General features: G+C 33.6%; 2 protein-coding genes across 2 annotated transcripts; one reads left to right on the forward strand and one right to left on the reverse strand.

The window, feature by feature from the left end:
* Positions 1-1,888: 1,888 nt before the first annotated feature.
* On the reverse strand, positions 1,889-2,392 carry LOC113874278. Its single transcript, XM_027512515.1, has one exon. It carries the CDS (start codon positions 2,390-2,392, stop codon positions 1,889-1,891), a length of 504 nt encoding a protein of 167 aa, XP_027368316.1.
* Positions 2,393-21,559: 19,167 nt separating this feature from the next.
* On the forward strand, positions 21,560-24,339 carry LOC113874279. The gene is made up of 4 exons (XM_027512516.1): positions 21,560-22,870; positions 23,126-23,426; positions 23,667-23,825; positions 23,990-24,339. The coding sequence occupies exons 1-4, from the start codon at positions 21,560-21,562 to the stop codon at positions 24,337-24,339; spliced, it is 2,121 nt and encodes a 706-aa protein (XP_027368317.1).
* Positions 24,340-24,691: the final 352 nt, after the last annotated feature.

Below are 24,691 nucleotides of genomic sequence, written 5' to 3' on the forward strand. Positions count from 1 at the left end.
CACTCCTGCTCATGAAAGTGAACATGTGCACTGCTCGACCTCTTGCGTTGTCACTTTTATCAACAAAAGTGATGGTTCCAGTCTTCCAGAAACTATATAAGCCTCTGCGTGGCTACTCTTATGAAGCAAAGTGATGACGCGCAGAGGCGGGAATTCTTATAAATACTAGAGCAAGCTCAGATTTTAGGATCTTTTTCTCATTTTTTGTTTTAACTTCATTTCTTCGTTCAGAGACAGTCAGAGAGAGGATTGGGGACGAACGTCGAGCTCCAAGAAGAGGAATCGGATTAGGGATCATTGAAGATGGCTCTTCTGTGTTCTTCTTCTCCACCTTCTTTCTCTTTCTTTGTTGTCATGTTTGCTTAATTCTTCGTAGTTAGGAGTTTATGGATCTTGAATTGATGTATTGGTTAGATTCTTGACTCTGAACTTTGAGTTCTTGGATTAATTGAGTGGTTAATTCTGTGGTTAACGTGATCTTTGAATAGAAATTCAATTGATTAATAAAAGAGAAACTTTTACCAATGGGAATTGGATTTGCTTCTCCGATCTGAATTAACTACCAGAATTAGGTGATTCTTAGGGATAAGTGAACTTAATTCTACAATCCTATGGTTCTAATTCTTAATGCAACTTGAAATTGAATCTCACCTAAGGGATTAGGGTGATTTAGTTGATCGTTAGGGTCAATGAGTTAAGGGATTAACCTTTGACTATTAATAAGTGAAACTGATTGTCAATTAACCAATTGCTTGAATGTTCAAAGGCATAGTTGAATTGATATTGATATTCTGGTGAAATAAATTACTAACTATCTTTCATTCATATCTCATCTCAACACAAAAATTCATACTCTGTTTTACTGCAAGTTTAATTCTTTGTATTGTTCTGGTTTATTGCTTTACATGTTACAAACCTTCCAAATTTGTATGGCTCAACTAGTTATTGCTCTGTGAAGTGGTAATTGAATTCCTAATTCCATGTGGAGACGATACTTGGATCTTAAAATTACTCATTACTTGCTGCAATTCCTAGTGCACTTGCTAGTGTTTAGAAATTGTACAACACTGTGAGTGAGAGTAAGGGTGAGAGTGGTTACTTCCTATATATATAAGCTTTAGGCGTGGTCACTTTCAAAATCATAGTAGACACGCGCATTGAGATTTTACCATATAATGCTACAAGTAGCCACTATGAGAATGAGAGTGGCAACTATAGAGAGTGCCAATTTTTCAAAAATGCAAGATGGGGTTGCACTAGCTACTATGAAAATGGAAGTGGCTATGTGCAACATGTTTGCTCAAAAAGGGCCTCTGCGTAGCCACTAAAGAATCGAAAGTGGCAACTACAGAGAGTACTTCCCTGGATATTTCTTCAGTATAGCTGCGCATGGCCACTATGAGAATGAAAGTGGCTATGCGCACACTTGTTAGCCCAAAATCCTTTGAAAGTGGTTACTATGAAACTGAAAGTGATAACTATAAAGAATAATACTACATACCTTAGCTGAAAGTGACTACTATGAAAATGAAAGTGGTCACCTCTTATGACGAAATTGGAACTTCTTCCCAAAATGCCTATCTTGCGTGGTAGAAATGATCATGTCCTTGTGCACTTGGACTTTTTTAAATTTATGCATGCATTCAGTCCAAGATTCCTAATTTCCTACTATAAAAATTAGGATTATGCAAAAAAATCATGTCAATTAGCAAGCATACTGCAAAATGAAGAGCTTTAGCAGCAGAACTATACATTAATTCATCATTCACTGTAACTCTAGTGCAAGATTGTTATTAAATGCAGAAAGAAATTAGAAATTCCTATGAACATGTGAGTTGCTTCTCACACAACGCTTCTTTAACGTCACTAGCTTAACGTATGAAGTGAATTACTCAGGCCAAGGATTGAGGTTGAGGTTTGTGCATGGTGAGTGCAGGTCAATCTCCTTAACTTCCTCCAAAGTGGTTACATTTTGTAAGAATGGCTTCAAACGGTGCCCATTCACCATAAAGCTTTTGCTAGTGGAGTCACTTTGGATTTCAACTACACCATGAGGAAATACTTTTGTGACTGTGAAGGTTCCAATCCACCTTGATTTGAGCTTTCCAGGCATGAGTTTGAGGCGAGAATTGAACAAGAAGACCTTTTGACCAATAGAAAAGTCCTTCCTTGATATCTTTTTGTCATGGTACCTCTTGGTCTTTTCTTTGTAAATTCTTGAGTTCTTATAGGCCTCAAGGCGTAACTCCTCTAGCTCTTGCAATTGCAACTTCCTCTGCTTCCCAGCTAAGTCATGGTGGATATTATAGGTCTTCACTGCCCAATATGCTTTGTGTTCCACCTTAACTGGCAAATGGCAAACTTTTCCATAGACCACCCTATATGGTGACATTCCCAAGGGTGTCTTGAATGCAATTCTGTGTGCCCACAGTGTGTCATTAAGCCTTCGGCTCCAATCTTTTCTATGAGGTTGCACTACTCTCTCAAGTATTTTCTTGATTTCTCTATTAGAGAGTTCAGCTTGTCCATTTGTCTATGGGTGATAAGCAGTGGAAACTTTATGCACAACTCCATATTTCTTCAACAAGGCTTCTATTGTCTTATTACAGAAATAACTTCCTTAATCACTAATGATGGCTCTAGGGATTTCAAACCTGCAAAGCAAGTTGCTACAGACAAAATCTGCAACAACTCTAGCATCATTAGTCCTAGTGGCCTTAGCTTCCACCAATTTGAGACATAATCAATAGTAAGAAGTATATAAAGAAAACCAAAAGATGAGGGGAAGGGTCCCATAAAGTCAATACCCAAGACATCAAAGATGTCATAATATACGATGGACTGTTGGGGCATCTTCTGTCTCTAAGTATTTACTCCTCTCGCTCTTTGGCATCTCTCACAAGTAGAATATGTTTGCCATGAGTCTTTGAAATTTGAGGGCCAATATAGTCCTGCATCTAACACTTTCCTTGTTGTCATTTGGGGTGCTTGATGACCTCCTACAGCTGAGGCATGACAGAACTGTAGTATGGATGAAATCTCTTCATCAGGTATGCACCTTCTGATGACTTGGTCATTGCAAAATTTCCATTGATAAAGGTCATCCCAAACGTAATGTTTGGCATCACTCTTAATCTTTTCCCTTTTAGCTCTTGGTGCATCTGCTGGGAAGGCCCCTATAACTAGAAAATTAACAATGTCAGCACAACAGGGTGCCTATGAAACATATAACTCTAAGAGTTGCTTATCAAGAAAATCATCTAAAAGTGGAATAGGGTCAGGAACACCCTCTATTCTGCTCAGGTGGTCAGCTACCAAATTATGATTTCCACTTCTATCCTTGATCTCTAAATCAAACTCTTGAAGTAAGAGCATCCATCTAATCAGCTTAGGCTTAGAATCTGTCTTTTTCAAAAAATACTGAGGCAAAATGATCAGTAAAAACCACAACTTTTGACCCTAAAAGGTATGACCTAAACTTATCCAATGCAAAGACTATGGCCAATAATTCTTTTTCAATAATGGTGTAATTACATTGTCCTGGATCCAAGGTTCTAGAAGCATAATAAATAATGTGAGGAAGCTTACCAACCCCCTCTGCTAGGGCAGCTCCTACTGCAAAATTGGATGCATCACACATCAATTCAATTGACTTAGTCCAATCTGGGGGTTGGATGATAAGCAGAGTGGTCAAGGTTTCCTTAAGAATATTAAATGCTTCTTTGTACTTTTAATCAAAGTTGAACTCAGTTTTTTTTTGTAGAAGTTTTGATAGAAGGATGGCAATCTTGGAGAAGTTCTGGATGAATCTCCTGTAAAATCCTACATGGCCAAGGAAAGCATGAACCTCTCAGGCACAAGAAGGGTAAGGCAATTATGCAATAACATCTAATTTTGCAGGATCTACCTTAATGCCTTTTTCAGATATGATATGACTTAACACTGCACCTTGTTCTTGTCACACTTCAAATAGAAGTTGAATTGACTAGTAAGTGTGCTAGTGTTGATGTAGCAAGTTATAAAAAATGATAGAACTGTGTTAGAGTCCCAAGTATCGATCTCAAGGAATAAAAGTATTCAATTACCACCTCACAAGGCCACAATTAGTTAAGCTTAACAAATTTCAAAGAGTGTTTGGAATTAAAATTGACAAATGTTAAAATCAAAAGAAAAATAGAACAATGAACAAGTAAATGTGAGAAAACAGAGGTAGAAACCATAGCTAGGGAGTTGCTTCACCAAAACTCCAATGTTCAATAAAGTTTTGAACTTACAAGTCATTGGAAAGAATGACAATCAGTTTCACGTTGTATTATTTAGAGGTTAATTCCTTAACTCAGTGAACCTAATATTCAATTAAATCACTTTAATTCCTTAGATCTGATTCAATTCAATGTTGCTTTAAGTGTGAGAAATCAGAGGATTGCAAGATCAAGTTCTCTTATCCCTAAGAAAGCTATAATCTTGGTGATTGGTTCAGATCTAAAGAACAAATTCAATTTCCATTGACAAGAGTTCCTCTGAAATTAGTTAATCAAATTTCCATTTAATTACTACGTAAAGTGCAGAATCAACCGCTCAATTCATTCCAAACCTTGAAATCCAGATCCAGAATCAATTTAACATGTTCGTTTTGGATATACAATCCCTAACTATGAAGAAATTACACAGCCATTAAAGCAGAGAAAGGAAAAGAAAGAGAAGAAGAGAAAGAACACAGAAGAGCCATCTTCAGTTGATCCCTAATCTGATTCCTCTAGGTTGGAGCTCGAAGTTCATCCCCAATCTCTCTCTTAGACTCTCTTCACACCCAAGAACTAAGTGGAAATGAAAAATGAACAAAAGATCCAAAAATCTAAGCGTTTCTACAATTTATAATTTTTTCACACTCTGGGCATTGTCACTTTGCTTCATAAGAGTGGTCACGCAGAGGCTCATGTAGTTTTTGAAAGACTGGAACATTCACTTTCATTGATAAGAGTAGCAATGCAGGAGGTTGGGAAATGCGTGTGATCACTTTCGAGAGCAAAAGTGACCACGCACAACTTGCCTTGATACACTCCTCTCTGGAACATCCACTTTCACTAGCAAAAGTAATCACGCAGAACCTTGCTGAGATTGAAGTCCTCTGGAACGCTCACTTTTGCCAGCAATAGTGATAACACCCAGTATGTTCTTTTGAAAGACTCTCTGGAACACTCACTTTCGCTGGTAAGAGTGACCACGCCCAGACTATATTCCTCATTTATGCTCTAGAACAATCACTTTCACTAACAATAGTGATCACGCCCAGCTTTCATTCCATTAATCTTGTTCTTTGAGTTCAGAATTGCCACTTTTCCTCTATCCTTCCATTGATCTTCCATCTTCATGCACTTGGCTCAGATTTTTCTACAAAAACATGATAAAATTCTTAAATTCTACACAGAAAATTCACAAATTCTAAAACAACTATGTATTTAAAGAAAATCTTCAATCATTATATTTTTATGAGTTTTTCTGCTTTTCCTAACATATTTTCCTTATTGAATAGGTTAAAACTATAGTAAAATACTAGTAAAAATATGGATTCATCAGTTCTACCATGAAATAGCATTTTTCAAAATTTAGGATAAGGTTAGTGTCAATGCATCTTTGGAACCACTTGGACTGGGCTGACCCAAGTGTTGTCTGAAATAGGGTAGATGATCCCAGCCTGCAGTAACTTGGTGACTTCCTTCTTCACCACGTCTAGAATGATGGAATTCACTCTCCTTTGAGGCTACCTCACTAGTTTAGCACCTTCCTCCAACAGTATTCTATGCATGCACAGAGAAGGGCTGATTCCAGGAATATCAGCGAGGTTCTAGCCTATGGCTTTCTTGTGTCTCTTTATCACTTTAAGAAGTCTCTCCTCTTGATTAACATTCAGCTTAGTGGCGATTATCACTAGGAGCTTTTCATCTGCCTCTAGATAAGCATACTTCAAATGTTCTGGCAAGAGTTTTAGCTCTAGTGTGGGAGGTTGCTTTATAGAGGGAAGTGATTTGGCACTTTCAGTGGAAGAAATTTTCGTAACATTCAAATCAAAGGGGTTAGATTCAATTGTACTTGCTGATCAGTAAATCACATTCTTCCCCTACAAATTTTTCAATCTCTTCAATATCATAAGTTGCAAAATTTATATTCAAAAAGTCAGAAATACAAGTGTCACACATAGAGGAATTATTATAATATTCACAAATAGAAGTGTCTATACATTTAGAAAAATTAAGAGAAAAATATTCTAGAAATTCAAAAAATTGTTCATCTATCATAGCATCAAACAAATCAATTTGGAAGACTGAATGCTCTTCAGATAGGTGCTTCATGGCATCCAAAATGTTGAAGTGCAAGATGCTGTCTCCAAACTCCATAGTGAGTGTCCCAGTGTCTTCAAGAACGATCTTCCTAGGATGATTGGTGCAGCACTCTTCATTGACTCTCCCTTTTACATATCAGGATGTACAAGTCAGCTGGAAAGATCAGATCATATACTCTGACTAGCACATCTTCAACAATCCCAGCTGAGTTTGTTATGCTCCTGTTGGCTAACTGGATAACTACACTTGTAGGCTGCAGAGGGCCAAGATATAGTAAAGTGAAAATGGACAATAACATGACATTTATGGATGCTTTTAAATCTAGCGTGGCATTCTCAATCCTATTATTACCAATGATGTATGGAATGGTGAATGTTCCTGGGTCATTACATTTCTTAGGCATTGTGGACCTTTGTTTCTAAAAAAGTGCAGAAATATTCCTACCTATGTTTACCTTTTCATTACCCTTAAGACGCCTCTTATGGGTACACAAATCTTTTAAAAACTTAGCGTATTTGGGTATTTGCTTGATTGCATCTAGTAGAGATATGTTCACCTCTACCTTCTTGAAGGTCTCTAAAATCTCTTTTTCAGCCTCTTCAATCTTCTTACTTGACTGTATGACGCTCTGAGGAAATGGTAGAGGAACTGCTCTTTCAACACCTTCTACCACCTTTGGTTGGGCAGGTGCAAGTTTTGATTGTTCTTGAGCTTTTTCCTCTCCATTTTGATCAACTGTAGCTAGAGTACAGCTTGAGTCTTCTTTCTCTTTGGGAATGATGGGCTCTTGCATCACTTTTCCATATTTCAGGGTAATTTCACTTACATTTGTAGGATTTATAACAATTTGTGCAAGGAAATTTCCTAAACCTTGAGATTACATTTGGTTCAGAGAGAAGGCTAACTGTCCCACTTGATTCTCCAAAGTCTTAATACTAGCCTTGGTTCTTTGCTGGAAAGTGATGTTCATGGTCAATTGCTTCATGAGCTCTTCCAATGATGGCTCATTTTTCTGGGATGCACTTGGTTGTGAGGAAGATGGTTGGTGATGTTGTTGGGCTTGTTTTGGTTGATGTGGGGATTGATGGGACCTATTTGGGCCATAATGATGTCCTTGATACTGATTGCCTTGCTGCTAGTTTTGCAGTTAAGAGTTGTTCCTTCATCTCAAATTTGGATGGTTCTTCCAGCCTAGGTTGTATCTATTGGAAAATAGATCCTAATTGGGTTGTTACTGCGAATTTTGAAAGAGAAACTTATTAGTATAAATATTTGCAGCATAAGCCTGAGGATTACCTTCTAAAGTGTCAGATTCTTGTAGTGTAGGATAGCTATCAGTGTAGTGGTCTGTAGCTAAACAATTGCTACACAACATAGCTGGAATAGATGGTGGAGGAGGTGAAGATGCAGTAGCACTCTTCTGCATGGAAGTTAATTGCTTACCATGGATGCTAATTCATCAAGTTTGTGTTCCAGCTTATTGGGTTCAGCAACTTGTAGAGCCAATCCTTGGTTGCATCCATCAGAGAGAATGGGAAAGTATTCAATTTGACATGCTCTTCAGGTACACCTTGTGGCCTCATAGTCGAACAAATTATGTGGAATTCCTTGTGGTGCTTATGTGGGCTTCACCTGCAAGGCCATGAAATCTTAGCAACAAGTGTATTAGTACTGTTTTAAGAACAAAAGGTGCATTAATGTCAGGATACTATACGCATAAAGTTTGATAAGTTATGTCAGGTGCAGCCAATTCCTTTAATGTTCTTTTGTTGTTAGCCATTTGGTTCAATTTAGAATATAAGGAATGTGGTGATAAGTAAATAGATGAAGGAGATAAGAGTTCCTCAAAATGTTCAAAATTATGTCTATGTGTTCTAATGTTCTGAGAAAATGTCCTATCAATCTCTGGATCAAGTGGGTATAAGTCTCCAGGATTTGATCTGGTCATGCATTAGAAATTAACTACAAGAAATGAGAAAGAGTAAGCTAAATAGAGTGGCAAGAATGCAAAATAGTGTAAACATCAATTATGCAGAAAAATAATGTCTAAGTGCAGTAAAATGAAGCAATAATACCAAGCAACAAGAAACAAAAAGAAGCTACAAAACGATTGCAAGGAAAAGTGCGGCACAAAGGCAAAATATTCTGCAGAATTATACAGCAAAATAAAGCAGACTGCAGAAAAAATTGGAGGTGCAGAATAGTGAAATGAAAGATGCAGAAACTAACACCCAAAAGTTGCAGAAAAACAGCATAAACATGTACCTAATTGTAGAACTACTCTTTCTTTTATAAAGCTATATCAATGCCAAAATATTCATAATGCAGAAAATTTAAAAATAGAACACTAAAATAGAGTGTTTAACAAATTCAATGCAAAATTAACACCAAAGTCCCCGACAACGACGCCAATTTGATGATCTCTCAGATTGCATAAAGATTTTTCACCAATCTTCATCAAAGTATGTAGAAATTTCATGTAGTCTAGGATGCAAACCTAGGTTGTCTCCAATGACTTTGGTTTAAAATGTGTATTAAACATGTTACAAACATTCACTATGAAAGCAAGTAAAAAGGTGGGTTTGTTTGGTTTCCAGATTCAATTTAAAAGCAAGTAATGAAATTATCAATTCAATCAATAAGACGTAGCAATCCTTAGTTCATTCACATGATTCTATCCCTATTCCTCTCAATATTTAACACTCTTCCTCTCCCTTGAATTAGATTAACTCAACAAGCGAGAATTAGCCTTGAAACCCCATACAAATTTAAGCAAATCCAATGGACTTCAACCCCTTTTCCTAAGATTACGCAACCTTAGAAATTAACTTAGAATTAAGCAAACCAAGTTAAGAAACTCAATAAAATAAATTAGGGTTAATTGAGAAATGTCCCCCTCATTCAACCATTAATTCAATTCAAAGGATTGGGAAATAGAAATTCATGAAGGAAAAGGAGTTGTATTAACATTAATAACCCAGGAATTCAAGAATTCAAGTGAACTCACTAAGGATTACAAATGATCTAGCCCTCCATGAGGATGGGTCTCTCAAATACAAAATAGAAATAAGGAGAATTCAATGACATGGATGTAAAATCAAAGGAAAGTAAAGAGAAATATGAATTGGTCCTTGACTGTCACCCAAGACAGACCTAAGCTCTGCAAGTGTTCCCAAAATGGAAAAAATCTAAAAGTGTGAAAAGTTCTCTAACCCTAATTTCCAAAAATCTATTTATAGTGAAGTGGTTGTCACCCATAGTAGTTACTATGAAAATCATGGTAGCTACGTGCAGCCTCCCAATCCTGTCATTCCTCTTTGGAGTTGCCACTATGGTTTGAAAGTGGCTACACGCAGTGCTGGATATTGTAGTTGTCACTATAGATTTCAAAGTAGCTACGTGCAGGCTTTTTGCAATTTGGGGTCTCTGTAGTGTCCACTATCACTCTGAAAGTGATCACGTTGGTCTGCCCTCTGGATCTAGCTTGCTGTAGTGTCCACTATCATTTCTAAAAGTGGTCACTTTCAACTCAAATTTTCTCAAAGGCTAAAAATCTATGGAATAAGTCAAGAAATTCCTGCACAATTATTTAAATGATCAAAATTGCAAATTATATCTATGTAAATCAATGTAAATTAATCAAAAATTAAGAAATCTATGATATTTGACCAAAATGATATTTCTATGTTATTTACACTTCCTATGTTTACTTTTTCTATCAAGAAACACTAAAACGACAAGTAAAAATTCAATAAAATATGGATTCATCAATGACCTAAATCAAGATTGAATCTCCCCAATCGCTAGTTTTATTTTAAAAGAAAGATCAGATTTTACTATTGACTTTATACATTCTAGAATTGTGTCAGTATCCAACTTTCTATGATCTTGAGAAATGCTTCAACTAGTACAAGTATGTGGATTGTTATATTTTTTATTTTCAAAAAATACTCGTTCTTTCTGAAACTAGCTTGAAAAAATCACCTACAAAAATCACCTAGAATCTATGTCATATCTTACACATTTAAAATAAAATGTATTTGGTTCAGACTTAAACACTTTATAGTCCTCACCTTTTGATATACTAAGATGCTTTATTGTTTGTATAATAGCTTCTTTGTCACTGAATTACCTTCCAACATACAATTCATTATCTATTTGTGTTACCTACTAATAGCAAACATAAACTAATTAATAGAACTAAAATTGAATTCACTAACATTATTATAAATTTTACATACCTAAGTTAACGTACACTAGAAACTTTGAAGCATTCATAGCATCAAGATCAAAATAAAAAATGAAGGGTGGCTCTCCAAATGGATGTTACCCAACCAAATGGGACTTCTTATCATTAGCATCATCATCAAACTCAACGGTACGACTTGGAGGATGACGTTATTAATGTATTTGAAACATTTGTTGAACATCTAGTAAATTCATATTTTACAGTTCAATTTTTAGTATTTTTTCAATAGTAAAGTTGATTGATAAAGTTAAAACCCCATAAAAATGCTAAAATGTTCAATTTTCTTTAAATAGTTTAGTTATTTTAGATTTTATGCATTTTTAGTATAAATTGCTTATTATAAAACAAAATTTTGTAGGAAATTTTAAGTTGAGAGTCATCAGGCTAAGATTCAAAAAGAAAAAAATAGAACAAAGTGGCAAATCTAGACTTAAAGAGTGAAGAATTCAAAGTTGTATACAGAGAGTGATCACTAGTGGCACATAAAGTGACAACTTTAGAGTAAATTCAGCAAAGTATTATGAAAATGTTCACTATTTTTGTATAAAGTGAACACTAGAGAGCCTTTGTCTAGAAGTAGGAATGAAAGTGTTTACTATTTTTGTATAAAGTGAACACTATAATGTCAATATTCAAGAAAAGAGTTACGTGTGATCACTATAAGTACCTAGAGTGAACACCCACACGTCTATTTAGCAGAAAAAGAGTTGTGTGTTACTCCTTTTAGCGCTCAGAATGAATACGTGCACCCATATAAGCTAGGCATTATCACTTTCTACACATAAAATGATAACTAAATAGAGCTATGACATGAAGAGAGTTGCACATGATCACTCTCTACACCCATAGTGAACATGCTTATGTCAAATTTTGCAAAAACACCACAAAGTGATTACTTTCTTCATTGATAGTGATTACTTTAGGCTGGAAACTTCACAGAAAGCCTTATGCATGGTTACTTTCAGTAGAAATAGTGACCATGTGATGAATGAAAGATTTGCATAGAGATTTGTTGCCAATCCTCATCAAAGTATACAAAAATTTTGTGTAGTCTAGGATGCAAGCCTAGGTTGTCTCCGATGACTTTGGTTGAAAATGTGCATTAAACATGTTACAAACATTCACTATGAAAGCAAGTAAAAAGGGAGGATTTGTTTAATTTCCAAATTCAATAAAGGGAGCAAGAAACAAAGTGGTAAAATTTAGTCAATAAAGTGTAACAATCCTTAGTTCATTCACGTGATTCTATCCCCATTCCTCTCAACATTTAACACTTTTCCTCTTCTTTTGAATTAGATTAATTCCATAAGCGAGAATCAACCTTAAAACTTCATACGAATTTAAGCAAATTCAATGGACACCAACCCCTTTTCCTAAGATTATGCAACCTTAGAAATTAACCTAGAATTAAGCAAACCAAGTTAAGAATCTCATTAAAATGAATTAGGGTTAATTAAGCAATGTCCCCTTATTCAACCATTAATTCAATTCAAAAGATTGGGAAAAAGAAATTCATGAAGGAAAAGAAATTGTATTAATATTCATAACCCCGGAATTCAAGTGAACTCACTAAGGATTACAAAAGATTCAGCCCTCCATGAGGATGGGTCTCACAAATACAAGATGAAAACAAAGAGAATTCAATGACATGAATGTAAAAATCAAAGTAAAGTAAAGAGAAATTGTGAATCAAACCCTAGGTTGAGTCCTTAACTGTTACCCAAGGCTGACTTAAGCTTTGCAAGTGTTCCCAAAATGGCAAAAATCTAAAAGTGTGAAAAACTCTCTAACCATAATTTCCAAAAATTCATTTATAGTGAAATGGTCGTCGTCCATAGTAACTACTATGAAAACGATAGTAACTACGCACAACCTCCTAGTCCTGTCACTCTTCTTTGGAGTTGTCACTATGGGATCTAAAAGTAGTTATGCATACTATGGATTTGAAAGTGGCTACGAGCAATGTTGTATCAGTTTGGCCCTTGCTGTAGTTGTCACTATGGATTTGAAAGTAGCTACGCGCAAGCCTATTACAATCTGGGGTCTCTGTACTGTCCACTATCACTACTAAAAGTGATCACTTTGGTCTGCCCTCTGGATCTAACTTGCTGTAGTGTCCACTATCACTTCTAAAAGTAATCACTTTGGTCTGCCCTCTAGATCTGACTTGCTGTAGTGGTCACAATCACTTCTTAAAGTGATCACTTTCACCTCAAATTTTCTCCAAGGCGAAAAATCCATAAGAATAAGTCTAGAAATTCTTGAAAAATTATTCAAATGATTAAAATTTAAAATTATATCTATGTAAATATGTGTAAATTAACCAAAAAATAAGAAATCTATGATATTTGACCTAAATGAGATTTTCATCTTATTTACACTTTTTAAGTCTAATTTTTCTATTAAAGAACACTAGAAAGGCAAGTAAAAATTCAATAAAATATGGATTCATCACCATGTCAGAAAGGCAGGAAAATTATAAATATGAACTCAATTTAGAGATTTGGAATCTTTTGTCATTTTTATTTCATTTTCACCTCTTAGGAGAGGTAGAGAGAGAGAGAGAGATTGGGGGCAATTTCCAAGCTTCAATTCTTGAGGAATCAAATTGGGGATTGGATTAAAGATGAACTTCTACTGCTCTTCTTTTTCTCTTTCTTTCTTTCCTTAATCTGTAATGTTCTAAACTTCTTTGTTAGGGATCTACGGATCTGAATTTGAGATGTTAATTTGATTTGGATTTGAACCTTGAGTTTTTTATTAGATTGAGCAAGTAATTCTAGTTTTACTACACTTGTTGGATGATAATTCAATTAGTTGAACTTAGAGAACTTTTATCAATGGAAATTGAACTAATTGCTCATATTTGAGTTAATTGCCAAGGTTAATGGTATCTTAGGGATAAGTACTAATAACCTTGTAATCCTATAGTTTCTAACTCTTAATACAATGTTTAATTGAATTACACTTAAGGAATTAGAGTGATTAAGTTGAACATTAGGATCATTGAGTCAAGGGATTGACCTATGGTTAAAACTAAGTGAAATTGATTATCAACTAAACCAGAACACTTAAGAGTTCAGAACTTGATTAAGTTGTCATTGAGAATTTGCTGAAATAGTTTCTCTAACTACATTCCATTGATACTTTTCTAATACAAAATTCGTAGTTCTATTTTACTTCAAGTCTACATTTTTCTGCACTTGTTATTTCTAATTTTCACATAATGCAAACCTTCCAATCAATTGTATGGATCGACTAGATGTTAATTTGTGAATTGATAATTGGAAAAACCAATCCTTGAGGATGATATTTGAGACTCAAAAGTGATTCCATATTTTAAAATTTGCTACAACCTCACTAGTACACTTGCTACTTGACTTTTTTTGAGTTGTATCATGCAAAGTAACAACAACATCATTATTGCCTATTAGAATTGTATGATATTGCATGAACCGTCAAAATATCAAGACGGGAGATATGTAATACTTTCTACTATTTTTGGGAATGAGACTTCAATATATTGACAAATCTAATACTTTAATCTCAAAATGATACATTATATGAAATATATAGACATGATGGCTTCTCGCATCTAAATATCACACCTCCACTTATATTTGGTACAATCTCACCCTTAAAATAAACTATAATTGCCACACTCATTTTCTTCTAACATAAGATTCAACACTATAGTACTAACAAATGCTTGAAAACCTTTTAGGAACGACTTGCTATCAATGGGGATCGCAATATTTATAGTCTCACCAATTAAAATTTGTTATTAGCGATTTATTATTAAAAACATTTCTTTTAATAATTTTCATGGGTAAAAGGTCATTGTTGGCTACTCAACTTTTAAAAAGTAAAAATTTTTCTAACAGTCAAAAGTTGCCAATGACATTTTTAGTTTAATGACATTTTTAGTTTGCTTTTTACTTCTTTTTTTCAAATCTTGCCAATGATGATACTCAGTAGTGACAAATTAATATTTTTCCCAGCCTAAAATTGCCAAAGGCAACTTTTATGCATAAATAATTAACTGACATGTAAAATTGTCATTGATATTTTTTAAAAAAATTACCATATTAAGGTAAATTTGTCAAAAATATTATATTTTAGTAATTTCATAATAAAAAATAATAAAAAAATGAGCTGAATTTTGAACAAATTAAAATACTTTAGTATTGATGTTTGCTCGTAGAAGAGTTTCTAATGATTAATTGCATTTACTTGCAAAAATTCAGTCTTTGCATGTAATTATGGTGGACAGTTGAAAAATATGTTGAAATTAATTACTTTAGTAATAAAATTAGGCATGAAAGATGGAGTAGGTTAAAACCAAAAGAAATAAGCTTTAGGCTAGGAAAAATAGCATGGCAGATGTTGGACATTGTATATCTTTGATGTTTAACAATGCACCTAATAAATTGTTAGTAAAATTAATATAATATATATTTTTGAAATATATAAAATAAATACTTACAATTATAATTTTATAACTATTTAATTTTGATAAATTTAACATAAATAATTAAATTACTATACAATTAATATTTAATGTTCAACAAATATATATACATTACATATAATTGTTGAAAATAGTATAATTATTGATGTAACTTACGTCAGCATAAAAAAAGAGATTCATGTACTAAAAGAATAAATATTTGTTAACTTATTTCACTTAATGTATAATACATATTCATTTTTACTAATTTAATTGTTAAAATATGTAATCTTATCTTTATGTAAAATTTAGAAAAATAAGCATTAATAAATATAAAATCTTAAAGTCATTATTTATTTATGTTTTAAAAATGTATTGTATATTAAAATAAAGTTATTTTATAAAGTATGAAATAATTTTTAAAACTTATAAAATTTTTATAATTTGTGTACTTATTAAAGTTCTTAAACTAATAGTTAAATTAATAAAATTTAACAATTATTAAGTATAATAAGTAATCAAAATTAATTTGTTTAAAATAAACTAATAATCTTTAGATAATTACAGACAATTTATGACATAATTTTTTTATGATAATATGGTCAGTTTAGAAAAAAAAATTACAGACAAGTTATGAAAATAATTTATAATTTTTTATTTATTTTAATAAAATATATAATTATATTTATGACATAAATTAACATATAAAAAATTATTAAATAAATACCTAAGTAAATTATGATTTTGAATGCAGCTTAATACTTTTCTGCATAATTCTCTGAACATTTCTATTTAATTTTGGGAGTTTTGGCTAATAAGAGGCAATTAAAAGATGACTCAGATGAATGCTACTATATTTCGAACGATGAATGGTGGGATCTCAATGATCTGTCCATATTCCCTGTGCTTATTGCAATTTGGTTGAAACTGTGGCTGGCTTGTTTTCTGTTTATGACATATTGAAATTAAAAATAAAAATAAAAAATCGATGTAACATTTTTCACTTTCATCCAAATCTCAAGAAAATCATGGGCTAGGTATAAAAGTAAAAGTGAACTAACATGATAAGATTTTTTACATGAGCATAATTACTTATGTAAACAATAAAGTTTAGGGAATTAACAAGGCGCAGTTACTGTAGTAAAATGAATTTATATATCAAAAATTTAAAAAAAAAAATTTATTTAAAAGAGTAACGTTATATTCTTTCGCAAACGCTTTCTGATAGAGAAAATATTAAATTAGTACAGAAATTATTTGAAAAACATGTTTATCCTTAAGTAGCGTTTTGTGATAATTATCTAATTAAATTTAACAAATTATCAGGTTTGCCGTGTGGGTCTCTAATGTTTAATGACAAATTGTCAAAGATGCTTTCTTAACATGATAGATGTGCCTCTTGAATGTGGTAAACTCATTATGTAGTGGAAAGTCGCTGGGACAAAAACGGAAGATAAGAGACAGATTTTGTGTCTAGAGATCAATGAACAAATCCAAGTCTTCCATTTCATGTTACAGCCAATCATTGACTTCCATCTTTAGGTTCTATTCATCACGAAATTGGTTGGACATGACACACGTAATCGTACGTTAGGGAAACTCATTACATTTGTTTCCCTTAATGTTTGAATTGCAAAAACAAATCAACTTTTTAGTGGTCTTATCGGCGTGGCTTTTTCCTCATTTCATCCTATCCTATAATCATACGAGCCTATGTGTGTTTTTTTCCTCGTTAAATCATTCATGCACCTAACATAGAAAATCATTAGAAGAAGTAAAATGAGCCTTTTATTAATGGTTCTCTCTCTGTCTCGCATTCTGCCAAAAAAGGTGGAACATAGATGATTCTATGTTTTGAGACCCTTTTATAACTTCTTTCTTAAAAAATATTTAATTCTTATTTGATTGAAATTTTATACTGATTTTTTTATTAATTATTTAAGTTTAGCATGGATCGAATATTAGTGAATTGTAAAAATATTATAGTCATAATCAGAAGAAATTTGATAGAAAGCAAGAGCAATAAAGTCACGCTTAGTATTCAACAGAGCCACACTCAACAAGTATGGCAATACTTAAATAAACAATAATCATGCTTAGTATTTAGCATGATAGTGCTTTGCGGAGTAAGATGAGCGTGATATGGATATGCACAATCGTGTTTCACTTTCTCGAGGTTTATTTTTAGCTATTTTCAATTGTTTTGAAAATCCTATTTAAGAAGTAATTAGAGTTTGTGAGAGAGGACTTTTGGAATTTTTTTGGCTGACTTTTAACGAATTTTGGAAGCGTTAGGAGCAAGAAAATCTCGCTTGAACTAAAAAGGAATTTTCACTCAAGTTAAAAATTATTTCTTGAGTTAAAATCTCATAGATTCCAATTTTTGTTTCTCACATTTTCGCTTAAGTGAGAAATTTTTCTTGAGTAAACATTTGTCAAATTCACTTCTTTTCTTTCTTCCTTGTCTTCCTTCCTCCGTAAGTGTAACATCCTTATTTTTTATCTAAAATTTGAAAATAAACTAAAATAAAAAAAAATTAACTATTAATATTATAAACACTTTAAATTAATGGTTACTATAAAATTTCCAGTGCTACAAATTCTAGATTTGACATTAAAACAATTACATAACCTTGTCAATTTAAATTGAAAACTTAATAAAATATTACAAATTTCAAAAAAATTCAAATCCTAAAGAGTAGTCATTCCTCACAATATTACAGGACTATGATCCTAGAACGGATCAACCTTATTTTAATTCTCTTCAATTTCATCTCCTGAAAATAATTAGTATGGGCGAGTACTCTCCAATCCAATAAATCTCTTATTTGATGGACTAATTGAATGATACTAAAAATATTAACTAATATAGTTTTATATATTAATTAATAATAATTCACATATTATACAAATGATTATCACAACAAAACACACTAAATCATTCAATTTGTAATATTCATAAACATATATTTCTACAGTGATCTTATGTCATAATACATGTATTATATCACATCAATTAATATGTTACAATACATGTGTCCTAATCGTAGTTGTCAATGTATTACAACACATATATCATAACAACATAAATTGATATGTTACAACACAAATATTATAATTACACAATTACTATACTATATTACATCCATCACAATTTCACAATCGTTGCCCCTAGAATCTCTTGAGGTATTTCATAGGTATATATAGTTGTTGGATAACCATTGCAACACAGATACAAAGTGTGTCAACCCGTCCCCTTTTCTCAACATTTCTCATAACATTCTTTTCTCAGCATTTCTAATGTCGTTCATTAATATTACATTTTTCTTCCTCATCATTCGATTAAATAAACATGTTTAAGATTTCACGTATACATAAGAAAATACATTTCCTCATCATTCATTTATTTCAATTCATCCTTTTAAAACAAACATCAACTTTCAAACAAAAATTCAAGATCACCATAACATGTCATTTTAATACAAATAATCATCAATCAATTTCACATCATACAGATCAATACAATATGTCAAAGATTGAACACCTTCAGACTCAACCTAGGCATACAATTTAACATACACACTTTCTCTGTCTTTAATAAAATTGTTTATCCTAAAGTTTAGTATTTTTTTTAACACATATCATGCAAAATAATAGTTCAATATTAATTGCACACATATAATGATAGTAAAATCATAAATTCTCTTCAAAAACTTGGTTTGCTTATAACTTTTTGTTTATAGGCAAGTGTACCCATCAAAAAGTAATAAAGGAATTTAGAAAAGAGTTCTCAAGTTATCGTCCCACAGAGATTATTTTCAAGTACCAAGAATAGCTTGATTCAATTGTTTAAACGTAATGGGATTGTAATAGACCAAAACTAGATCTTAATGTTAACAATAAATTAAAAGAACAGTAATACGATGTATGAGAGAGATTAGATGAGATGAGCCTAGGACTTATGGGCTCACCTTCTACAATTCTTTATGTTCTAATTAATTTAATCTTGATATTGGTATTCAAATATTTGCCAACCACTCATAATTAGTTCTATTAACATCCAATGATTATACAATGTCAATATTCTTTTCCCTGAGCAAACACCCCCAATTATCATTCAAGGTAATTGGTCGAGAAAGCATGAAGACACTACGCCAAAAATGAGTTTTTGGAGCGCTAACTTAGACCACTACTAGAAAAGCGCTTAATACAGACAGATTTTACAGACGGATTAAAATCCATCTGTATTACAGACGGATTTGTGAAATAATTTTTTTTTATTTTCTAAAAAATCCGTCTGTAATACAGACGGATTTTAATCCGTCTGTATTTAGCCCGCCTTTTGGCGCCAAACGTTATAGACAGCAATTACAGACAGATTTTTCTGTCTGTAATTTGAAAATAGGACGAAATATTATAGCGGGAAATTACAGACGGATTTTCCCGTCTGTAAATATGGCAGTTTTAGCCGACCTTTCAGGTGGCACATTACAGACGGATTTTTCCATCTGTAAATGGGATTGACGCATTTACAGACGAAAAAATCCGTTTGTAATGTGCCTCCTGAAACGCACCGTTTCATTAAACCCATTACAGACGGATTTTCCCGTCTGTAATGACTGAAACCCATTAAAACCGCGTCTCCTCTTTCCCTCCCCCATTATCAGAACCCTTTCTCTCTCTCGCTCCCCCCTCTCTCTCTCTCTCTAAGAGCTCAGTGTTTTGGCCATTGCGAGTTATTGGAGCAACCATTTGAAAGTTTTTTTGCATCATTGTATTCCTGATACGATACTCTAACTTTTAATCAGTTTAGTTTTTTAATTTTTTATGTTTTTTAGAGACTTAAAATTTCTAAGATAGAGTTGTAGGATTGGAGATTGTATGACTGGGGGGAAGGGCGTAGAGGTCCTTCTCCGAACCTGATTATTGTGTGCTGTGGGATTATTTGTGTTTGTGGAGTTTGTAGAATATGCATGTTGTGGAGTTACAAGGGAATGTGCTCTAGAACGGTTTAGGATTGTGATGTGTTTGTGTTTGATGTATCGAATAATTTATTGTTATATAATTTATTAGTTGATTTTAGGTGAAATTTTTATTTTTGTAAAAAAATAGTAAACAAATGTAAGGAAATTAACATGTATTAGAGGAGATTCTGCCAAAATTTATATTAAAATTTTCTGTAATGTATTTTAGAAGGTTGATACCACATTGTATATTTGTATTAGGTTTATATAGTTCTTGAGGAAGATGTTTCTCAGAAATCGTCAGTGAATGTATGATAGGTTGCACTCAAGTCGGGGGGGAATAAAACCTAAATTCTTTGAGGGTGTAGAGGAATTTATACGCGTCTATTGTAATTCGCAGCAATTCATCACCAATCAGGTCGTTAGGTGTCCATGTTCTAAGTGCAAGTGTAGAAAGTTTTTGGATATTGATTCAATTAGATATGATTTGTATAAGTTTGGATTTAAACATGATTATTGGATATGGACTGAGCATGGGGAAGAAGTTAATTTAGAAAATCAAGTAGGTAATTCAAATATATTACAATCAGGTGGTCATGTAGGTAATGTAAGTTGGGAAGAAAGCAATAGTCATTATCAAGAAATGGTTTATGATGCTGTTGGTCCTGAATTTGGAATTTTTCATGATTTTGAAGCTGAACAAGAACCTAATGGAGAGGCTGCAAAGTTTTATAATGTTTTAGAAGCAGCAAACAAGCCTTTATGGGATGGGTGTGTGCATTTAGAGTTATCTTTAGCAATAAGAATGTTAAGCATAAAGTCAGAAGGCAATCAAAGTCAGAGTTCATTTGATCAATGGGCTACATTAATTAGTGAGCTTAGTCCCGAACCTGACTCCATCCCAAAGGACTTTTACCAAGCCAAAAAATTAGTTTCCAAACTTGGATTAAAAGAAGTCAAAATTGATTGTTGTTTGAAAGGCTGCATGTTGTATTACAAAGATGATGTTGTTTTGACCAATTGCAAATTTTGTGGAGAGCCTAGGTTTAAACCAAGAAGAGGTGGTAGAAGTGGTAAACATAAAGATGTACCGCAAAGTAGAATGCATTATTTGCCTTTGATTCCTAGGCTAAAAAGGTTGTATGCATCTATGAGTTCAGCTCCTTACATGACGTGGCATGCTGAAAATAAAAGGAGTGATGGGATAATGACTCATCCCTCTCATGGTCAGGCTTGGCAACATTTTGATCAAGTGTATCCTGAGTTTGCATCCGATCCTAGAAATGTAAGGTTAGGGTTATGTGCTGATGGGTTCGCTCCAAACAATCAATTTAATAAACCATATTCTTGTTGGCCTATTGTGGTTACACCTTTTAATCTTCCTCCTGAAATGAGCATGAAAAATCTATATTTATTCTTTACTGTAATAATTCCTGGTCCAGAAAATCCAAAGGCTAAAATTGATGTATACCTTCAACCTTTGATTGATGAGTTGAAAGAGTTATGGTGTGAGGGTGTAGTAACTTATGACGTATCAAGGAAGCAAAATTTTATCATGAAGGCAGCACTGATGTGGATGATAAATGATTTTCCTGCTTATGGAATGTTGTCTGGATGGATGACTCAAGGGAAATTAGCATGTCCAATTTGTATGGAGGATACAAAGGCATTTACTTTAAAACATGGAGGAAAAAATTCATGGTTTGATTGCCATAGGAGATTTTTAGATATGGAACATCCTTATAGGCGTCAAGCATACAAATTTAAGAAAGCAACTGTTGAGAATGAGGACCTTCCCGCCCGTTTAAATGGTCATCAAGTATGGGATAGAGTTAAACACTTGCCAAAAATAACAGAAGTAGGAAAATCCATTAGGTTTCCTGGTTATGGGATGACACATAATTGGACCAAACAAAGTATATTCTGGGAGCTCTCATATTGGAAGGATAACTTAGTTCGTCATTGTTTAGATGTGATGCATGTGGAAAAAAATGTATTTGACAATATCATGAATATTGTAATGGACACTGATCAAACTAAAGATAATGTCAAGGCAAGGCAAGATTTAGAAGAATATTGTAGGCGTCATGAATTGAGGTTACAACAACTTGCAGATGGTCGATGGTCAAAGCCAAAGGCAAGTTACACTCTGACTTTACCACAAAGACAAGATGTGTGTAAGTGGGTGAAGGAGTTAAAAATGCCTGACAATTACGCATCAAACCTCAGTCGTTGTGTGAATGTTGAACAAGGAAGATTTTTTGGGATGAAAAGTCATGATTGCCACATATTCATGGAGTGTCTTCTACCTGCTGCATTTAGGGAACTACCAGACCATGTTTGGAAGCCATTGACTGAGTTAAGTGAGTACTTTAGGGACCTGTGTTCACCTACTCTAAGGGTTGAAGATCTATTAGTTATGGAGAAAAATATTCCTGTCATTTTGTGCAAATTAGAGAGAATACTTCCCCCTGGTTTCTTTGACTCCATGGAGCACTTGCCTATACACTTAGCGTATGAAGCACGTGTTTGTGGACCAGTACAATACAGGTGGATGTATCCGTTTGAACGAGAAATTGGAGGGTTCAAAAGGACTGTGAAAAATAGAGCTCAAGTGGAAGGATCCATATGCCAGGCATATATATCAAGGGAGACATCAAATTTTTGCACATACTATTTTGAACCTCATGTTCAATCTAGGAGAACTCGGGTTGGTCGAAATGATGATAGGGGAGAAAGTAGTAATGAGCCAAGTCTATCTATATTCAACCAACCAGGTCGTGTATCTGGAAAATGTGAAGAACGATGGATCTTAGGTGATGAATCAGAGGCCGCCCACTTGCACATCTTATTAAATTGTGATGAAGTTCAACCATTCAGAACGTAAGTGACTTATGATTGCTTTAATGATTTTTTCTGATCATGGTCATTCAAATCTAGTTAATGATGTTGCAATGTTTACAGATATTTTGAACAATTATATGGTCACGAATCCCTTAATCAATTTCCATCATGGTTCAAAAGTTATGTAAGTCATGACATTTCCCTAACATGTTAGTTAATCGACTTTTTAATATTATTCTGTATTCAATCAATTGACATCGATTTATGGTATGTGTAGGTGCGTGATCCTATTAATGGTATCACAGATCCTGACCTATATAACTTGTCCAGAGGTCCAAAAAATAAAGCATATTGTTGGCCAATTTACTTTGTTAATGGGTATAAATTTCAAACTATTGAATCATGTCAAGGGAGAAAAACAGATAATAGTGGAGTTAGTGTAAGAGAAAATTCAAGTGATGGTGACTGTGATTGGTATGGAAAACTTCATGAAATTGTTGAGCTTGAATATGCTGGTGAAACCATAAAAAGGATTGTCTTATTCAAGTGTGAATGGTTTGATCCAACACGTCCAACAGGTACACGTAAACATAACCATTACAATATAATTGAGATTAACCATACCAAAAGATATAGAGGCTTTGACCCCTTCATCATTGCACAAAATGCGAGACAAGTATATTTCTTATCTTACCCTGGAAAATGTAATAAAAGTTGGAGGATTGTAATTAAAACTAAACCAAGGGGTCGAATTGAAAGTGATGAAGTAGATGATGAAGATGCATATCAAATTGATGACTCAATTCCTTCACGTGTAGTAATAGACACTGTTGTCCCTCCAATTTTATCTTCTCCTTTGAATGAAATTGAAATAATTGACCCTCCTACCCAAGTTATGAGATATAATGAAATGGATGACATCATAGAAGACGAGGATGAAGGAATTATGGATGAACGTTCATCGAATGATGATGAAGGTAGTCTTGAACTATCAGAGTAAATGAGGTAAAGTAAGTAGGTTTGTCAATTTACTATGTTGCCATGATTATTTAATTTGAGTTATCACCAATATTATTCATATTTTAAACAAATTATAGTATTTGTCTCTAAACATATATATGGTTTGATTCAGATATGGCAGGTAAAGGTAAAGGTAAGAAGGGTATTACTCAGCAAACTGATCGTGGCAACACTTCTTCACCTACCGCTCCGACTTCGACGTCCACACCAGCAACAGTGCAGACCTCCCAGGTTAGGGGACAGGAGCAATTTATCATGGTGCCGAATCCTGGGTATATTGCTCCTCCCCCTCCAGTACAGCGAGTTTCACACTCTGCACCCCATACTACACAGGCCACACAGTCACCTGCTACACAGGGCACAGGAGATGGATCCACTGTTGTCCCATCTGTAAGCGGGCAGCAGTCATCACAGACCCAGGCATCATCGAGATCGTTAGAAACTTTGAGATGGGATGGGTCCACTTGGTAAGTAATTCAATCAAATATGCCTAACATTGCGTATTTTATGTGAATGTTAGTAGTTATGTTTTATTTTATTGTGTTATCAGTTGGATACCACCACAGAAAGGTCTCCATCAGGTCACAGATACGATTAAGAAGATGTTTGATGCGCCTTACAGAAGTTTTGCAAAGGTGCCAAATGATACAAAGATAGAATGGTTCAAAGATTGGAAGGTAATAATAGTGTATTAATTTTAACTAAGTGTAATTACATATGACTGTTTGTACCTCTTCTAATGAAATTGTGTTTCTGTAGAGCAACTTCTCCATTCCTCCCCAGGACGAAAAGATGATTTTCAAGGCCTGGAAGAGTCGCACTG

Source organism: Abrus precatorius, unplaced genomic scaffold, assembly GCF_003935025.1.
Source record: "Abrus precatorius isolate BTA unplaced genomic scaffold, Abrus_2018 Scaffold8, whole genome shotgun sequence".
Lineage (NCBI taxonomy): Eukaryota > Viridiplantae > Streptophyta > Magnoliopsida > Fabales > Fabaceae > Abrus > Abrus precatorius.